This window comes from Heptranchias perlo, chromosome 36 (genome assembly GCF_035084215.1).
Source record: "Heptranchias perlo isolate sHepPer1 chromosome 36, sHepPer1.hap1, whole genome shotgun sequence".
NCBI lineage: Eukaryota > Metazoa > Chordata > Chondrichthyes > Hexanchiformes > Hexanchidae > Heptranchias > Heptranchias perlo.
The window spans coordinates 17,008,787-17,029,827 of NC_090360.1; the positions used below are offsets into that span (position 1 = coordinate 17,008,787).

The following is a 21,041-nucleotide window of genomic DNA, read 5'->3' on the forward strand; positions in this document are numbered from 1 at the left end:
TGAGCCATACATACAGCTCTTGAAACTGAATCACCAGGCAACCTGATCTGGGCCTATGCCAGTTCTACTTTTCAGCCAATCATTAGCGAGTGAATATTATCACTCCCATGATTGTCTTATTTTTCCTCCTTCCTGCAGCGGTATAACTGAGATCAGGAGTTCAACAAGATGAATCCTGCATTCCTGCGCACAATATATAGTGCCACCCTATTCAATTTGTACTGGAAATTGGTGTAAATCTGGTACTAGTATCAGATTTTGATATTCATCAACATAATTGTGGCAGATAGTTAAAGCACCCAGTGGTCTGCGATTTGTAATTATTTCATTGCACTCAATAATTGGGATGGTTTTCTTTTTCTTTCACTTTGAACAAAACAAGGAGAAACTTATAAAACTAAATTATAAAATTACTCCTGGTGTCCTCACAAACGCTCCGGTCCTTGCTGTGCCCACTGATGGCAGAAGACCTTAAGCATACTGGCGGACACTGCATGCTCCCTCTCCGTGGCCACCAGGGTGCGGACAAGAATGAATAATGCAGACCTATTGTACACAGGATTTAGGATCTATCCATTCACTGGCAAAACTGATTTTCAGAAATGTACAGAACCTGAGCCTTATTTCACAGTGTCTTTATATAAAGCAAAGTTTTTGACTTGTTTCCATTCTTGCATTTGGTGACTTGAGTCCCACAAGTAGTTAAAAGCAAACTGAATGAGATTCATCAGGGCCAATAATGTGCCTCGCACGCCCAGTGCCAGAGCTGCACCTGCACTCCGTTGCTGCATAAACCGAGGTCAGCTCATTGGCATCATTTTGTGGCGTTCTGGGAGCATCTGCGAAAGGCTGCTGTATGCCAGTTGTGCGCCAGTCTGGCATGTTAGAAAGGGCAAGGAGGTAGGGGTGCCTGAATTTTATTTCAATTTTGTAAAGCAGTCTTTCCTTCACTGTCCATTTGGAACAGGCACTATGCTGCTGGAGCACTGCTCTCGCACTCCAGCCCATTATGGGGCAACTGCCCTATTTGCATTAAAGTTGGGGACCTAATAAGCCTAGGGTACAGCTGGCGTGCAGCTCCCTTTGTGCTCATCACCCGCATCGGTGCATGTTTGGTGTCTGCAGCATATTGTAAGCTTCCACAGCCAGTTTTCTGGGGTACCAGTCAACATTATTGGCCCAGTAGCCTGTTCCAATAGCTCAGGTAGTTGACCACTTGACTCCTCATTTGATATCTGGGAGCTTAAATCCAAGAGCTATCTGTCTCTGTTCTCCAGTCCACCCACTCCTCTCCCCATTTCAGTTGAGTTTTGACCATTCATGGTAGAGCATCTCAATGTAAAGGCATGGAATAATGAGGATTTTTTCCTGCAAAATGCCACTGCTGCCTAAAATCTGGGCTTTCTCTGTGCTGAGGCTAGTAGAAAGCAGGTTTAGCATAGTGTCTGCTTGATAGATTTTTAGATCTTGTTTTTGTTACCTGGCCTGTCTCATTCCCCAAACAAAGCAGGACAGAAAACAATTGAACAATCAGTTGATTTGGGAGATAGTTGGAAAATTGCCTCTATTTATTTTTACCACGACTAAGTTCTTAAAAAATCACCCTTAACTGTAGCCTTACACTCAGTTTCTGCTGACTGGAAATCAAAGTTTCAGTTATCCAGTACTTCGGATTTGGTTTTAAAAGCTTAATTGTCTAATGTTCTATATTTGACTATGTGGCGAGTACATATGAAATGGCTGACTGGGATGACTGCTAGTAAGATGGCTTCTTTTCATCTCCCTATAGGATGACGTAGGAGGAGATTATCGGAAGATCTTGCTGCGACTCTGTGGGCTGGATGATGACGAATGAAGCACATTTACTGTTTTAGATAAAGGCCATGACTTTGAGACTTTGGATATGAAATGCATTATCTACACAGTCCCTTTCACCATTTATTTGTATTCTGTATACTTGAGGCATTACTGCATCACAGTAAATTCAACAGTTTGGACATACAGTTGGATCCTGAAATCCATAACTAGTTAGCTAACAAATTTCAAGCTTGAATCAACGTTTCCATAAACTCCAGATAAACAGTACATTTTTGTACCTTGTGAACTACTTCCCATCAGTCATTGTGTTAACAACTCCGTCAAAACAAAAATCTACTTTACACAAGAGATTAATGTTGTAAACCTATTTGGCAGTAGTTAAGTCTGTGTTTAATATGTTGAACATTGAAAACTGTAATAATGGAACAATTTAATTTCTAAGTTGGCAATTCATATTTGCTTGAACTAACAATCCTATTTTTGGGGAATGCTCAGCATATTGGTATTTTACGTTTGGATAAGGTAAGGGTTTGTTTAACATCAACTGTATTAATTACTATAAATAGTGTAGTTACCAGCAGACTGGCTTGAAGGTCTTGGCCTGTATTTTTAAAATTAAAATTCGTGACTACGTTCAACTGATTTTTCTGTCTCTTGTCTTGTATGCCTTTTTGGGTAACTCCTTCTCATTTGAGTTTTTTTTCCTTTCCTCCAGTGCACATTTTAAGTCAACTATAGGTTTCAGTTGCTGATCTGAAAGCCCGCCCTCACAAAGTGAGAGTAGTCGGAGATTATTTTATCTTGCCTTCTTTCCCCTTCTCCCCAACCTTCTCTTTTTTTCTTCCTCCTCTTTTTTCCCCCCCCATTGGAAATGTGCCTATTTTCTGCTGGGTGGTTGCCCAGAGCAATACAGCTGAGGAACCTTCTAGGGGACTGTGGATGTTAATCCATCTTCAGCAAATCAGTGGTACTATGCGTTGGTATTTCAATCTGTTTGGCTGGCTTTTAACTACAACTTTTTTTTGGTTGTAAGTTACATTGCTAAAATTTCCTTAAACTTTGTGCTGTATGTGTAAATGCTGAGGTTTTTGCCTTGTAATAAATTTGAAATAATTATGTATAAACGATGCTGCTCTGTCTTCTACCTTTTTTAAGCCTTCTTCCAAAGTATAGAAGGTTATAGATTTGTAACGTTTTCCTCATTTATAACACTAGCCAGTTACAGCTGAATTCTCTCGAATCTCACACCAGAATACTACCATTTATTTTCAATGTGCGTGAAAGACTCAGAATTTGGGATGTCCAAAGATATGAAGGAGTTAATGACTTACCAGTAATAAGAGCGATTGCATTGCCAAAGAGTGCAGTGTTTATATTTTGTGGGTGTTGCTGTAATTTAATCATATTGCAGAAGCGAAACATGACTTATAGGCACTCAAAGTATCCAATGAAGTAAAATGGCTATGTGCACATGATTTCATTTATATATCTACCTCTTTGTGTCCTTCTCCGTCCTCAGTAGGGAGGGGAGGAGAGTGAGTCAGACTCTTTCAAACCTCCTGAGGTTTTGGTACTAATTACTCAGCCGATTAAGCATATGTGTTTTGCAATAAAATGACTGCAGGAGTCCAGTCTCTGCAATCTGGCTGAGAATGGATGAGATTCATCATACTTGTGGCCATGGGATTTAAGTTAAGAATTTCCTCACCCAACTCAGTGACTCACACCAGGCCGTTTCCGATTTAGAGGAAGGTCTGTGAATAGCTTTGTGAAAAGAGTTAGTATTTGAGTGGAAGGGAGGAAGGAGTAAGGTTTTAACTTTTGAAGAAAAGAAATGGCACAGTTCTATGTGTTAGGATTTGGATTTGATTCCATGATTCCTCAAGTGGAGTTCATAACCCCAATTGTGTCGTTAGGACAAGATACTGTATGAAAACAGGCCTTCTCTTTTTTTTTTTTTCTTTCCTTCCCTTCCCCACATGAAGAAGAATTAAAGTGTTACCCTGGACTGCTCTTGCTTGTCTCCCAGCAAACCGAGTAATGCAGTCAGAAACCTGCTGCTCCTCATAACCAGGAAATTGTGAATGAAACCATTAAAATTCTACAATTTAAAGTGAAAATTGGGTGGAATAATAGTCAATGAACAAAAGATGTAGAGGGAGAACATTGAAATGCCACTTTGTGCATTTGACTAACAAACAGCATCTAAAATTTTACATGGGACTTCTGCCAGTTTATTGGTTGCAGCTTGTGAGATTTTATTTTCTATGATTTTCACAGGCCTGTACATCGTGCACATAGCGAGTTCAAAATAAATGATTCTTAAATGTAGCACTTTTAACAATGAATGTATGGACATACACTAACTGTTAATTGGCTCCTGCTGTAGAATAATGATTAGGAACATGCCTAGTTTCTTTGAGGGAGAGAGTGAGGTTTTTTGATTTGGAATATGATTTATCTGTGCTCTGCACAAGTCTTTGTATGCCCTGGAAAGTGGAAAGGAGCTTCAACATTTCTTAAAGTACAAGTGAAGAACCCCATGCAGGCTTACCAAATGATGGGTAAAGATGGCCTGGCACAGTTGCTCCTATAGTTGAATACAGCTTGAACTTTAAAAAAAAAATGTATATAATATATAGGACAGTGACCAAAATAGTCAGAGCCTGAGATCAATTATTGGCTACTGTTCAAACTTTAAGATTGACAACTGCTTGACTCCTTTCTGTGGGAAGAGGCCAAGGTGTATCAAGATCTGGAAAACCAGCATAATCTGACTAGGTTTTTTTTATTTTCAAAAAGATTTGTTGGTGTTTTATACAAGATGTGATGCATGAAGTATGATGGATATGTATGAAAACTTTGTTTTCTGGACTAGTGAATCTCCTGGGGCATTGCTCACAATAAATTGGATGATTTATTGTTTTATAAGGACAGGAGTGTTTAGCAGTAGAATAATATATTCTGCATCAAGTGAAGCTGTGTCCCTTTATGATCAGTCTAATTGCTGTTCAGTAAATGCTGAGGGAGTTCATTTGGAATTTAATTGCAGTAGGTTAGAATGCCACTTTTTTATTTTAAAAGTGTGATCTGTAATATCCATTTAAGAGGTTACAGATATTCTGCCTTAAGTATTTTCGGTTTCTGGAGAGTTTCTATGTACATTCCAATTCCTGTCATTGTTTCATTATCCTGTGGCAGATAGGTAGTGTTTTGCTAGATATACTGGCTTGATATTCCTCTCTCTCCTGAGCACATTGCTTATCTGCCTGAACCTGCACATGTTAATCGCCTGAGCCTGGAAACATGATTCCAGGGAGCACCTGCCCAAGTATGGGTGGTGCAGCAATGGAATGGGATTTTGTTGTACTGCTGCAAGCCTTAAAAGCCTGCAGAAATTTAAAGGGGCAACATTCATTACTGCAGCTTCATGAAGTGGATTGTAAAGGTCTCTAACATGGACAGCAGTAGGAGAAGGTTAAGAGTCCCTGGATTCACAGATGAATCTGTAGAGATGATGGTGCAGCTGAAGAGGAATGTTCTTTCCCCTCATGGCAGGAGGATGGGAAGGCAAAGGAACAGCAAGCTTGGTAGGAGATCCAGTCAATGCAAGTAGCACTATATGGAGGACCTGGGTGCAGAAGAGGAAAAAAAAATCCTTTTGTATATCTAGATGTAGAACAACTAGAGCTGTGGCAGAGTTTGCTGGAAATAACTGGCATTTAACCCATCACCTCCCATCGCTTGATCTCTTCCAGTGGGTGTCAGTGAGGTTTAGCAAATCAGTTGGAGGCTAGCACCATGGATGGAGTGCAGGTGCCCAGAAGTGGGCTGAGGTGATGTGGTTGCCTGGAGGGACCTATTGTATCCACCCATAGCTGATGAGGGTAGGGATCCTGACCTTCTGGAGCTAGCTTTTTTTTAAAAAATGAATGTTTTCACAGTATGACCGGTTGCAGTAGTGTTTGGAAGACCTGTTAAGAGCTTCTATTAGATGGCAGCTAGTGTGGAGGAGTCTATTATCCACACGTGGGGTTTGCATGCACAACCTTGAAAGTCTGCAGTCTGTCGTGGAGCGTGTGTCACATCCAAGAACAGCTGCAGCTTATCCCTTCACAGGCAGAGGCTGCAATGACAGCCTTACATCTCTCAAACGCTAGGTCTACTACCATTCAGGCCTTTGGCTGCAATCACAGCTCATCCATGGACAGATTGTCTGATCAGCTTGGCTGAATGGAGAGAATCTTTTGGGGTTTCCCCACTCTAATTGCTGCTTTGGTGTCCACTAATCAACAAGCTATTTTTTCTTGGGGCCCCATGGGGGTTGTCTGGGTACCTACAGGTACAAGCCCTCGTCCTCTGTTGCTGGATTTCCTTGAATCTTGAAGTTCCTGCTCACCTTTCTCCAAGTAGGACAAATACGGTGGAATGCTGAAAGGGATGACGCCAGGTGAAAAATATCCCCCAAAGCTGCCTATTACTTCCTTCTCCCCACACAGTGAAGGACAACTTCAGCAAAAGAAAAAGTTGGAAGCTCATTTTTTCCTTTGACAAGAAAACAAAACAGACTGTTGCTGGCTGGACTTTTAAACTTCCTCCTATGTATTACTCAAGCTGTAAATAAACCTGACCAAATAGATTTAGCCTGTATGCATTGATCTAACTGCATGTTCTTTTTCACCTTTCAAAATGGACACAAGCATATAATGGGCATCCCATGTATCTTTACACTGTGATTAGAGGTTTATTGTTGAACCTTGGTATCCATGCAATGCCTGGAACGTAGTGAGGCATGGGTTTCAATTCTTAGGAACATAGGAACAGGAGTAGGCCATTTAGCCCCTCGTGCCTGCTCCGCCATTTGATAAGATCATGGCTGATCTGTGATCTAACTCCATATACCTGCCTTTGGCCCATATCCCTTAATACCTTTTGGTTGCCAAAAAGCTATCTATCTCAGATTTAAATTTAGCAATTGAGCTAGTATCAATTGCCGTTTGCGGAAGAGAGTTCCAAACTTCTACAACCCTTGTGTGTAGAAATGTTTTCTAATCTCGCTCCTGAAAGGTCTGTCTCTAATTTTTAGACTGTGCACCCTACTCCTAGAATCCCCAACCAGCGGAAATAGTTTCTCTCTATCCACCCTATCCGTTCCCCTTAATATCTTATAAACTTCGATCAGATCACCCCTTAACCTTCTAAACTCGAGAGAATACAACCCCAATTTGTGTAATCTCTCCTCTTAACTTAACCCTTGAAGTCCGGGTATCATTCTAGTAAACCTGCGCTGCACTCCCTCCAAGGCCAATATGTCCTTCCAAAGGTACGGTGCCCAGAACTGCTTACAGTACTCCAGGTGTCGTCTAACCAGGGTTTTGTATAGCTGCAGCATAACTTCTGCCCCCTTGTACTCTAGTCCTCTAGATTTAAAGGCCAACATTCCATTTGCCGCCTTGATTATTTTCTGCACCTGTTCATGACACTTCAATGATCTATGTACCTGAACCCCTAAGTCCCTTTGGACATCCACAGTTTTTAACTTTTTACCATTTAGAAAGTGCCCTGTTCTGTCCTTTTTTGATCCAAAGTGGATGACCTTACATTGAATTCCATTTGCCACAGTTTTGCCCATTCACCTAATCTATCAATATCGCTTTGTAATTTTATGTTATCATCTACACTGCTTACAATGCCACCAATCTTTGTGTCATCGGCAAACTTAGATATGAGACTTTCTATGCCTTCATCTAAGTCGTTAATAAATATTGTGAATAATTGAGGCCCCAAGACAGATCCCTGCGGGACTCCACTAGTCACATCCTGCCAATGTGAGTACCTTCCCATTATCCCTACCTTCTTTCGCTCAGCCAACTTCCTAACCAAGTCTGTACTTTTCCCTCGATTCCATGGGCTTCTATCTTAGCTAGCAGTCTCTTATATGGGACCTTATCAAATGCCTTCTGGAAGTCCATATAAATAACATCCATTGACATTCCCCTGTCCACTACTTTAGTCACCTCTTCAAAAAATTCAATCAGGTTTGTCAGGCACGACCTACCTTTCACAAATCCATGCTGGCTCTCTCTGATTAACTGAAAATTGTCGAGGTGTTCAGTCACCCTATCCTTAATTATAGACTCCAGCATTTTCCCCACAACAGACGTTAGGCTAACTGGTCTATAATTATTTTCTTCATTACTGTTGCTTTACTTATGTTAATTTTATCAAGTCCCTGTCCCCGATTCAATATAAGTTTTCTTGGGATTTCCGGCATGCTATCCTCTTTTAGGAGACTCGATCGGCTTTGGAAACTGCTTTTAGCTTTTAGAAATGTTCGGGGCAAGAAAACCCTGAACTGTGACAAACAACTCGTGGAGAAAGGAGATGTCATCACATCACTCAAAGGCTGGGTTTGAGCCCAAAGGTGAAAGGACAGCATTAAAGCACTGCCACCCAATCCCCTCTCACTTAATTATTTCAATGTCTTTAGGTCTAATCTTGCCTCACATCGTTTGTTGATTGAGAAGGCAAGATTTTCTTAAAGCTAATGCCAATTTTGTAACAGACTACTGCAAGGTAAATTAAACTGTCAGGCTGGTTTTCCTTCAGTTTTTTTTCCATCTGTACATCATAAAGCATTTTTGTAAAAGTTTTATGTTGATTTTGACTCCTTTTATTTCTGCCATGGTGATGTAAAAATCCAGTTTTATTCACCAATTATGTCCCAGCTTAACTCGACACAATGTCTTCAATGACTAGTGAATTTGGTCTTTGGACAATTTGAAGGAGTCACACCAAACAAATCAAAACAAAAACTTCCCTGCTGATTTGTTAAAATTTGAGTGTGATTGTTAAATTCAAAAGGAGCTGCTAGTCTTTAAATTCACTTAAGTTCCAGTAAATATTTTGGGAGTGTTTATTAGTCTGGAAGGCTCAAATTGATGAGTTTTGTCTGCAGCCTTCATAGACAGTCTGTCTAAAACATCCAAAGACTATTAGTTAAAGCTTTTAGCTACTGCAGTTGATGAGAAAAGGGAAATGAATCACATGAGATTAATTTTGCACAAAGTTGTGAACTATTTATTATTTTCTACTATGCAAGGAGTTAGCAAAGTTTACCAACCACTGTTTAAAAAAAAATTGAAGTTTACTGCTCAGTACATTAGTTTGGCAGTGAAAGTGTAAAACATTTTCTACTATGGAGTTATTCAGTCACTTCTCGAAGACAAGGAAGGTGTGGAGGCACGGGATAGAACTAGTAACTGAAGCAATCTAAAGAATTCTTGTTCCACTTGGACCCTTCCCTCAGGCCTCTTACCCCCTCAAGCTTTTCATTGGGAACTGCAGGCGTGACATCAGCCATCTCAATTTCTCTACTCCCCTCACTCACTCTAATCTACCTCCCCTCTGAGCTTGCAGCATTCAGTTCTCTCGGGGTCAACCCTCACATTGGCATCAAACCCACTGCCAAGAGTGGCGGTACTGTTGTTTGGCGAACAGATCTCTATTTTGCAGGGGCTGAATGCCAATTTGCTAACATCTTCTCCTACCTCCTTCTGGCCCATGACCCCACCACCAAATATCAGAATATCAAGCCATCGTTTCCCACTGTCACTGACCTCATCTCCTCTGGAGATCTTTCTCCCCCATGACCTCCAACTTCATCGTCCCCCAACCCTACACAACCTGCTTCTACCTCCTTCCCAAATCCACAAATAGGATTGCCCTGGCAGACCCATCTTTTTAGCCTGTTCCTGCCCTACGGAACTTATTTCTTCCTATCTCGTCTCATTTTTTTCTCCCCTTGTCTAGTCTCTTCCGACCTACATTTGCGACTCTAATCATTTCCAGTTTCCTGGCTGTAACCTTTTTTCACCATGGACATCCAGTCCCTCTACACCTCCATTCCCCATGAGGACGGCCTGTGGGCACTGCACTTCTTCCTTGAACAGAGGCCAAACCAGTCTTCATCCACCATCACCCTCCTCTGCTGGGCCAAACTTGTTCTTACATTGAACAACTTCCCCTTTAATTCCACTCAATTCCTCTAAATAAAGGGGGTTGCTATGGGAACTCATATGGTTCCTAGCTATGCCTGCCTTTTTGTGGGATACGTGGAACATTCTTTGGTCCAGTGCTACTCAGGTCTCCTCGCTCACCTCTTTTTCCTGTACATTGATGACTGCATTGGTGCCGTTTCCTGCTTTTGCCCCGAACTGGAAAATGTCATCAACTTTGCTTTAAATTTCCACCCCTCCCTCACCTTCACATGGTCCATCTCAGACTCTTCCTTTCCCTTCCTCGACTTCTCTATCTCCATTTCTGGGGATAGGATGTGCATCAATATCTTCTATAATCCTACCGACTCCCACAGCTACTTTGATTACACTTTCTCCCACCCTGCTTCTTGTAAGGACTCTATTGCATTTTCCAACTTTCTTTGTCTCCCTCGCATCTGTTCTGACGATGCCACCTTCCATACTAGTGCTTCCGATATCTTTTCCCTCAACGGAGGATTCCCCTCCACTGTGGTTGACAGGGGCCCCTGACTGTATCTGTCCCATTTTCCACACTTCTGCCCTCAGCCCTTCCCCTCCCTCCCAGAACCATAATAGGGTCCCCCTTGTCCTCACCTTCCACAGCACCAGCCTCCAGATTCAACAAATCATCCTCCGCCATTTCTGCTACCTCCAGCGTGATGCCACCACCAAACGCATCTTCCCCTCTTCTCCCTTTCAGCATTCCGAAGGGACCGTTCCCTCTGCGGCACCCTGTTCCAATTTTCCAGCACCCCCAACACCTGCTCCCCTTCCCTCAGCACCTACCCATGCAAGCGTAGGAGATGCAACACCTGCTCTTTCACCTCCTCCCCACCGTACAGGACCCCAAACACTCCTTCCAGGTGAAACCACGATTTACTTTTACTTCTTTCAACGTAGCATACTGTATTCATTGTTCACGATGGGGTCTCCTCTACGTTGGGGGCATAAAACACAGACTGGGTGATGGCTTTGCTGGACGGCTTCATTCAGTCTGGTCACTTGTCATTTTAATTCTGACCTTTGTCCTCTGTCTCCTACACTGTTCCAATGAAGCTCAACTCAAGCTCGAGGAACAGTGCCTTATCTTTCAATTAGGCATTTTACAACCTTCCGGCATCAACGTTGAGTTCAACAACTTCAGATCATAACCACCACTCCCATTTTCTTGAACAGCAGGTGTTGGTAATGATTCTGCTGTTGCCATCTGCACCTCCTGGACCCATCTTTTGTTTCTTTATTGTCCCATTACCACCCCTGTTTTGTCTTGCACCATCATCCCTTTTGTCATTTAATCACTTCTGGCCTCCACCCTAACACAGACCTTCCCTTTTGTTCTTTTCCCCCCCTTTCTTCTCCCCCCCCTTTCTTCTCCCCCCCCCCTTTCTTCTCCCCCCCCCTTTCTTCTCCCCCCCCTTTCTTCTCTCCCCCCCCTTTCTTCTCCCCCCCACTTTCTTCTCCCCCCCTTTCTTCTCCCCCCCCCTTTCTTCTCCCCCCCCCACTTTCTTCTCTCCCCCCCCCTTTCTTCTCCCCTCCCCCCTATCTTCCCCCGGCCTTTCCTCTGGCTCTGTACTTGCTTATAAACTGTTCAATCTCTAACTTCTTCCAGTTCTGATGAAAGGTCATCGACCTGAAATGTTAACTCTGTTTCTCCCTCCACAGATGCTGTCTGACCTACTGAGTGTTTCCAGCATTTTCTGTTTTTATTTTTAATCTAAAGAATGGGTTTCTGTTCATTGTCCTGGGCATTCTATCAAATTTATCTGGACATCAGGGCAAGTAGATGTAGAGAGGGTAAAAATATTTAGCGTAAAAAGACAAAAATAAGTAACACCCTTTCCCTCTCTCTTTGACCACATGCTCATTAAGAGTTAATGGGTATTGTAGCTAGTGGTTATGGTACTTGCCTAGCAACCCAGAGACCATGGGGTGATTTTAAACCCCAAAAACGTGCGGGTTGGGAGCGTGTGGGAGTTGAAAATAGTTTTTTGGGTCGCAACTGCAAAATTGTTAGACTCGGCATTCCCAGTGGGAAGCCTGTACGTTTCCGCACCGACGTTAAACCTGGAAATAAAGCCGGGTTGCAGTTGCGACCCAAAAAACAACTATTTTCAGCTACCACCCGCCCCCAACCCATCCATTTTTGGGGTTTAAAATCACCCCCCATGAGTTCAAATCCCACGATGGTAAATTGTGAGATTGAATTCAATAAATCTGGTCATTTGTGATCTAGCAAAAAGCTGCTGGATTGTAAAAACTTAAGTGTTTGCCTACGTGTGACTAGGGATGGGCAATAAATGATGTCTTTCAGGAGTGTTCCATACTAACACCAGGTTCCCAAGGTGGAAAGTGTTCTATTCCCAGCACTGAGATTTCACACTTAGGCGAGCACTTAAAGCAGGTGAATGCGTTAATTCCTGTTGGGGGAAAAAGATGTTGGGCCTGAAATGAGACTGTGGGATTAGCGGGGGCGAAGTTTCCATCAGTTTAGCGCCCAGGTTCCAGCGCAATCCGGGCGGAATGGGCTGGACCAGCACAAAAAATCGGGGAATTTAAAACGTAGGTTAAAACTAAAATCACTCACGCTCGTGTTTTCCACAATCGTTTACACTGGTTCAAGATTCAATTCGCCTGAACTGGCCACGCCCCCAGAATGAAATTGAGGGATTCCGCCGATTGCACTGGTTCGGAAAATCTCGTTTAATTGTGCTCATTTTTTTAAGTTGCACTAGTAGGCATATTTTAAAAGTTTATCATATCAAAAAATATTTAATTTACTAAGAAACTGACTAGTGTACGCCAATGTGACTATTAAATAGTTCAGTATAGTTTTTTAAAGTCATTTTCAGTGATTTTTAAATCAGGTTGCTCACAGGCGGAGGACAGAATACCCTTATTAAAAATGCTTATTTTTGGTGATAAACCCATTTTCAACAGTATTAATAAAACTGCATCAGGCTACCACTCTTTAAATACATCAAGGAATACTTTTTAAAAGGAAAAAAATAAACAATTACGTTCTATTACGCTGCCCGATTGCACTGGTTCATGGAAGATTTTACATTTGTGATCATGCCAATTAATTTTAGCGGAAGCCTATCCTAACCAGCCCAATTTCAAGTGCGTTTAGAGTGTAATTTCACGATTGTGTCCAAATTGGAAACTCTACCCCGATGAATTTCCTCAGGGCTTCTCCCGCTCTGCCCCCGTAACGTTGGCGGAGAAACCTGTTTACTTGTGCAAACCGGTTTCTGTCGATCTTCTGCCGAAGTTACAGCAGCGTAGTGGGAGAAGCCCTGCTGAAATTCTCCCCTGTCGGGCTCTGTTGTAAAGACTTTCTGCAAACTTTCTGCAGTTTGGCACAGAATCAAATATTACATCAGTCTTCTGTGAAAAGTAAAACACGGACTATACTTTCATCAGCCCTCTCCCGCTGCCCTATTCCTGAATCTTCTGACCTGAACTATAACTTGCCACTTTGGATCATTACACAAGAACAGAGGCAATTACCTTTATTAGGTTCGCCATTCTATAACACACTAAAAACACAGCTGTCAGTCTAATTCTAATGTGACTATATGACCTAGTTTTTCTTTATTCTGTACATACAACTTGCATAGCAATGTGGTTGATTCTTAACTGCCCTCTGAAAAGGCCTAGCAAGCCACTCAGTTGTAAAATCTCGTTAAAAAAAGTCATAAGAATAAAACCGGACAGACCACCCGGCATCGGATCACTAGGCACCAGATACAACAAAGGCAAACCAAGCCCAATCGACCCTGCAAAGTCCTTCTCACTAACATCTGGGGACTTGTGCCAAAATTGGGAGAGCTGTTTCACAGACTAGTCAAGCAACAGCCTGACATAGCCATACTCTCAGAATCATACCTTTCAGCCAACGTCCCTGATACTTCCATCACCATCCCTGGGTATGTCCTGTCCCACCGGCAGGACAGACCGACCAGAGGTGGCGGTACAGTGATATACAGTCAGGAGGGAGTGGCCCTGGGAGTCCTCAACATTGACTCTGGACCCCATGAAATCTCATGGCATCAGGTCAAACATGGGCAAGGAAACCTCCTGCTGATTACCACGTACCGCCTTCCCTCAGCTGATGATTCAGTCCTCCTCCATGTTGAACATCACTTGGAGGAAGCACTGAGGGTAGCAAGGGCACAGAATGTACTCTGGGTGGGGGACTTCAATGTCCATCACCAAAAGTGGCTCAGTAGCACCACTACTGACTAAACTGGCCGAGTCCTGAATGACATAGCTACCAGACTGGGCCTGCGGCAGGTGGTGAGCGAACCAACATGAGGGAAAAACTTATCTGACCTCGTCCTCACCAATCTACCTGTCGCAAATGCATCTGTCCATGACAGTATTGGTAGGAGTGACTACCGCACAGTCCTCGTGGAGACGAAGTCCTGTCTTCACACTGAGGACACCATCCAACATGTTGTGGGGCACTACCACCGTACTAAATGGGATAGATTCAGAACAGATCTAGCAGCTCAAAACTGGGCATCCGTGAGGTGCTGTGGGCCATCAGCAGCAGCAGAATTGTATTCCAGCACAATCTGTAACCTCATGGCCCGGCATATTCCTCACTCTACCATTACCAACGAGCCAGGGGATCAACCCTGGTTCAATGAGGAGTGTAGAAGAGCATGCCAGGAGCAACACCAGGCATACCTAAAAATGAGATGCCAACCTGGTGAAGCTACAACTCAGGACTACATGCATGCTAAACAGCGGAAGCAACATGCTATAGTCAGAGATAAGCGATTCCACAACCAATGAATCAGATCAAAGCTCTGCAGTCCTGCCACATCCAATCGTGAATAGTGGTGGACAATTAAACAGCTAACGGGAGGAGGAGGCTCTGTAAACATCCCCATTCTCAATGATGGCGGAGTCCAGCACATGAGTGCAAAAGACAAGGCTGAAGCGTTTGCAACCATCTTCAGCCAGAAGTGCTGAGTGGATGATCCATCTCGGCCTCCTCCCGATATCCCCACCATCACAGAAGCCAGTCTTCAGCCAATTCGATTCACTCCACGTTGTATATCAAGGAACGGCTAAGTGCACTGGATACAGCAAAGGCTATGGGCCCTGAGAATATCCCGGCTGTAGTGCTGAAGACTTGTGCTCCAGAACTAGCTGCGCCTCTAGCCAAGCTGTTTCAGTACAGCTACAACACTGGCATCTACCCGACAATGTGGAAAATTGCCCAGGTATGTCCTGTCCACAAAAAGCAGGACAAATGCAATCCGGCCAATTACCGCCCCATCAGTCTACTCTCAATCATCAGCAAAGTGATGGAAGGTGTCATCGACAGTGCTATCAAGTGGCACTTACTCACCAATAACCTGCTCACCCATGCTCAGTTTGGGTTCCACCAGGACCACTCGGCTCCAGACCTCATTACAGCCTTGGTCCAAACATGGACAAAAGAGCTGAATTCCAGAGGTGAGGTGAGAGTGACTGCCCTTGACATCAAGGCAGCATTTGACCGAGTGTGGCGCCAAGGAGCCCTAGTAAAATTGAAGTCAATGGGAATCAGGGGGAAAACTCTCCAGTGGCTGGAGCCATACCTAGCAGAAAGGAAGATGGTAGTGGTTGTTGGAGGCCAATCATCTCAGCCCCAGGACATTGCTGCAGGAGTTCCTCAGGGCAGTGTCCTAGGCCCAACCATCTTCAGCTGCTTCATCAATGACCTTCCCTCCATCATAAGGTCAGAAATGGGGATGTTCGCTGATGATTGCACAGTGTTCAGTTCCATTCACAACCCCTCAGATAATGAAGCAGTTGAGCCCGCATGCAGAAAGACTTGGACAACATCCAGGCTTTGGCTCATAAGTGGCAAGTAACATTTGCGCCAGACAAGTGCCAGGCATTGACCATCTCCAACAAGAGATTGTCTAACCACCTCCACTTGACATTCAACGGCATTACCATCGCCGAATCCCCCACCATCAACATCCTGGGGGTCACCATTGACCAGAAACTTAACTGGATCAGACATATAAATATTGTGGCTACAAAAGCAGGCCAGAGGCTGGGTATTCTGCGGCGACTGACTCACCTCCTGACTCCCCAAAGCCTTTCCACCATCTACAAGGCACAAGTCAGGAGTGTGATGGAATACTCTCCACTTGCCTGGATGAGTGCAGCTCCAACGACACTCAAGAAGCTCAACACCATCCAGGACAAAGCAGCCTGCTTGATTGGCACCCCATCCACCACACTAAACATTCACTCCCTTCACCACAGGATGCACTGCAGCAACTCGCCAAGGCTTCTTTGACAGCACCTCCCAAACCCGCGACCTCTACCACCTAGAAGGACAAGAGCAGCAGGCACATGGGAACAACACCACCTGCAAGTTCCCCTCCAAGTCACACACCATCCCGATTTGGAAATATATCGGCCGTTCCTTCATGGTCACTGGGTCAAAATCCTGGAACTCCCTTCCTAACAGCACTGTGGGAGAACCGTCACCACACGGACTGCAGCGGTTCAAGAAGGCGGCTCACCACCACCTTCTCAAGGGCAATTAGGGATGGGCAATAAATGCCGGCCTCGCCAGCGACGCCCACATCCCATGAACGAATAATAAAAAAAATATAATCTATTCTTGAAGCGATAATCAATAATCAAAAGGGTGGATCAAAAATATTTAACAAGTATGGAGGGAGGTGAAGAGTTGTAGTTTTGAAGTCTGGGAAATAGTGAGTTGGATTCCGTAATATAGCATACAAAAGGATGTTATATAGAGTGAGAGACCATTTTTTTCGCTCAATGTATTTAATTACAGGTTCACACCAATGTAGCTTCTAATGCTATTAATTTCCACACCACTGTTTAACTTATAATGTTTGCTGAAGGTAATCTTGCAATGCAAAGTATCCAAGCTATGCTCAAGTTGAGCCTCAGGCTACATACCATTAGTTACTGTGGTACCAAGACTGAAGCTGTAATTACGTTTACTATTATCCTACTTTATTATTGAGCAATGGTATTTTTCAAAGTCCTGTCTGGTACTTTGAGCTTCAGTGATGTGTTTTTTTTTCCGTGATCAAACTCCCCAACCACCTGTTGTGTTTAAAAAGGCATAAACCTGTGCTCGGTGCTGCTGGGTTCCGTCACTCAAAGAACCAGCTTTAAACAGGACATTACAACATTTATTTACACTGCTCACACACTTCACACACTTTTATTGGGTCTGAGGCGTTTCACGTATAAAAAGCAAAGATTGCCAACTCTTCTGCTCTTTTGAAAAGTTCTTCCTGTAACGTGGATTCAATACTTTCATCACTAGACCTTCCTAGTTGCTGATTGGTCTTTATTTTCCCCTTCATCTGCTCCTTTCCTGAAAGCATTGACTTACTCTGGCACATGACTCCATGGATCCACATTACCTCAACCAAACAAACAGTCCGTTCTTCCTTTTCGAGCCTTGACAATGGGTGCTAACCGGCTATTCAACTATGGAGGTCATCAAAGCAGAGCATGATCTTCGTGTTACCTGATATTCCTGCACACACACTTTCCAGTAGGGGGTCACTGGATAGAAATTTGGAAGGGGAACCCAAGCTGATTTTTTTTCTCCCTCTATTCCTAGCCCAGAGGTACTGAGGACAATTGTAGCATGACTGACTGGGATCAGCCAGCTCAGCACAGAGCAGGGGCCTCCTGGTCTGTATGGCTTAGCATCACACTCTGTAATGCATTTATCTAGTGAGTCATTGGACCACCCAACATGCATTTAGTATTTTCACTATAAGGTTTTTCCAGTTCCTGCCCTTTTTACTGAAAAATAATTGTGCGGCTATTGTTTCTGAGTTGGAACGCTCACATCTGCTGAGAGAGATTTGAACTGGACAAGTGTCAGGAGGAGGTGTTAATATGCAGGAATAAAAATGGAACCCGTATGGTATTTGGGAGCTCTGCATTACTACAGCTGTATTCGTATATTACAAATAGAAGTGTTCAGAGTTCGGTTCACTCAGCGAGTACTGGTAATGTTCTGCTCCTATGTTTTTCCTCTATATCTGCTATTAGGTATTTGTTATTGTAAAGTGTCTGGCAAACCTTTATTCATTGTATGCTGAACTGATAAATGCAACAATGCGTTGTGAAAATGTCATTATGTGCACCATATTCATTAGGTGTTAGTTGTGGCTTAGTAATAGCACACTAGCCACTCAGTTGTAAAATCTCGCTAAAAAAAGTCATAATAAGAATAAAACCGGACGGACGTCCCGGCATCGGACCACTAGGCACCGGACACGACAACGGCAAAACACCAAGCCCAGTCGACCCTGCAAGGTCCTCCTTACTAACATCTGGGGACTTGTGCCAAAATTGGGAGAGCTGTCCCACAGACGAGTCAAGCAACAGCCTGACATAGCCATACTTACAGAATCATATCTTTCAGCCAACGTCCCAGACTCTTCCATCACCATCCCTGGGTATGTCCTGTCCCACCGGCAGGACAGACCCACCAGAGGTGGCAGTACAGTGATATACAGTCAGGAGGGAGTGGCCCTGGGAGTCCTCAACATTGACTCTGGACCCCATGAAATCTCATGGCATCAGGTCAAACATGGGAAAGGAAACCTCCTGCTGATTACCACCTACCGTCCTCCCTCAGCTGATGAATCAGTCCTCCTCCATGTTGAACACCACTTGGAGGAAGCACTGAGGGTAGCAAGGGCACAAAATGTACTCTGGGTGGGGGACTTCAATGTCCATCACCAAGAGTGGCTCGGTAGCACCACTACTCACCGAGCTGGCTGAGTCCTGAAGGACATAGCTGCTAGACTGGGCCTGCGGCAGGTGGTGAGTGAACCAACACGAGGGAAAAACTTACTTGACCTCGTCCTCACCAATCTACCTGTCACAAATGCATCTGTCCATGACAGTATTGGTAGGAGTGACCACCGCACAGTCCTCGTGGAGATGAAGTCCCGTCTTCGCACTGAGGACACCATCCAACGCGTTGTGTGGCACTACCACCGTGCTAAATGGGATAGATTCAGAACAGATCTAGCAGCTCAAAACTGGGCATCCATGAGGCGCTGTGGGCCATCAGCAGCAGCAGAATTGTATTCCAGCACAATCTGTAACCTCATGGCCCGGCATATTCCTCACTCTACCATTACCAACAAGCCAGGGGATCAACCCTGGTTCAATGAGGAGTGTAGAAGAGCATGCCAGGAGCAGCACCAGGCGTACCTAAAAATGAGGTGCCAACCTGGTGAAGCTACAACTCAGGACTACATGCATGCTAAACAGCGGAAGCAACATGCTATAGACAGAGCTAAGCGATTCCACAACCAACGAATCAGATCAAAGCTCTGCAGTCCTGCCACATCCAGTCGTGAATGGTGGTGGACAATTAAACAACTAACGGGAGGAGGAGGCTCTGCAAACATCCCCATTCTCAATGATGGCGGAGTCCAGCACGTGAGTGCAAAAGACAAGGCTGAAGCGTTTGCAACCATCTTCAGCCAGAAGTGCTGAGTGGATGATCCATCTCAGCCTCCTCCCGATATCCCCACCATCACGGAAGCCAGTCTTCAGCCAATTCGATTCACTCCACATGATATCAAGAAACGGCTGAATGCACTGGATACAGCAAAGGCTATGGGCCCCGACAACATCCCAGCTGTAGTGCTGAAGACTTGTGCTCCAGAACTAGCTGCGCCTCTAGCCAAGCTGTTCCAGTACAGCTACAACACTGGCATCTGCCCGACAATGTGGAAAATTGCCCAGGTATGTCCTGTCCACAAAAAGCAGGACAAATCCAATCCGGCCAATTACCGCCCCATCAGTCTACTCTCAATCATCAGCAAAGTGATGGAAGGTGTCGTCGACAGTGCTATCAAGCGGCATTTACTCACCAATAACCTGCTCACTGATGCTCAGTTTGGGTTCCACCAGGACCACTCGGCTCCAGACCTCATTACAGCCTTGGTCCCAACATGGACAAAAGAGCTGAATTCCAGAGGTGAGGTGAGAGTGACTGCCCTTGACATCAAGGCAGCATTTGACCGAGTGTGGCACCAAGGAGCCCTAGTAAAATTGAAGTCAATGGGAATCAGGGGGAAAACTCTCCAGTGGCTGGAGTCATACCTAGCACAAAGGAAGATGGTAGTGGTTGTTGGAGGCCAATCATCTCAGCCCCAGGGCATTGCTGCAGGAGTTCCTCAGGGCAGTGTCCTAGGCCCAACCATCTTCAGCTGCTTCATCAATGACCTTCCCTCCATCATAAGGTCAGAAATGGGGATGTTCGCTGATGACTGCACAGTGTTCAGTTCCATTCGCAACCCCTCAGATAATGAAGCAGTCCGAGCCTGCATGCAGCAAGACCTGGACAACATCCAGGCTTGGGCTCATAAGTGGCAAGTAACATTCGCGCCAGATAAGTGCCAGGCAATGACCATCTCCAACAAGAGAGAGTCAAACCACCTCCCCTTGACATTCAACGGCATTACCATCGCCGAATCCCCCACCATCAACATGCTGGGGGTCACCATTGACCACAAACTTAACTGGACCAGCCATATAAATACTGTGGCTACGAGAGCAGGTCAGAGGCTGGGTATTCTGCGGCGAGTGACTCACCTCCTGACTCCCCAAAGCCTTTCCACCATCTACAAGGCACAAGTCAGGAGTGTGATGGAATACTCTCCACTTGCCTGGATGAGTGCAGCTCCAACAACACTCAAGAAGCTCGACACCATCCAAGATAAAGCAGCCCGCTTGATTGGCACCCCATCCACCACCCTAAACATTCACTCCCTTCACCACCGGCGCACTGTGGCTGCAGTGTGTACCATCCACAGGATGCACTGCAGCAACTCGCCAAGGCTTCTTCGACAGCACCTCCCAAACCCGCGACCTCTACCACCTAGAAGGACAAGAGCTGCAGGCGCATGGGAACAACACCACCTGCACGTTCCCCTCCAAGTCACACACCATCCCGACTTGGAAATATATCGCCGATCCTTCATTGTCGCTGGGTCAAAATCCTGGAACTCCCTTCCTAACAGCACTGTGGGAGAACCGTCACCACACGGACTGCAGCGGTTCAAGAAGGCGGCTCACCACCACCTTCTCGAGGGCAATTAGGGATGGGCAATAAATGCCGGCCTTGCCAGCGACGCCCACATC

The 21,041-nt window shown here is 44.7% G+C and overlaps 1 protein-coding gene across 2 annotated transcripts in view; it reads left to right on the plus strand.

Annotated features, from left to right (window-relative positions):
• LOC137303976 (annexin A4-like) overlaps positions 1-2,942 on the plus strand; it is a 51,472-nt gene extending 48,530 nt beyond the window's left edge. For both annotated transcript variants that reach the window (XM_067972372.1, XM_067972371.1), the window contains exon 13: positions 1,790-2,942. In XM_067972372.1, coding sequence (XP_067828473.1) covers positions 1,790-1,855 — 66 coding nt within the window. In that variant the 3' untranslated portion in view covers positions 1,856-2,942. The remainder of the gene's footprint in view (positions 1-1,789) is intronic.
• The last annotated feature ends 18,099 nt before the right edge of the window (positions 2,943-21,041 follow it).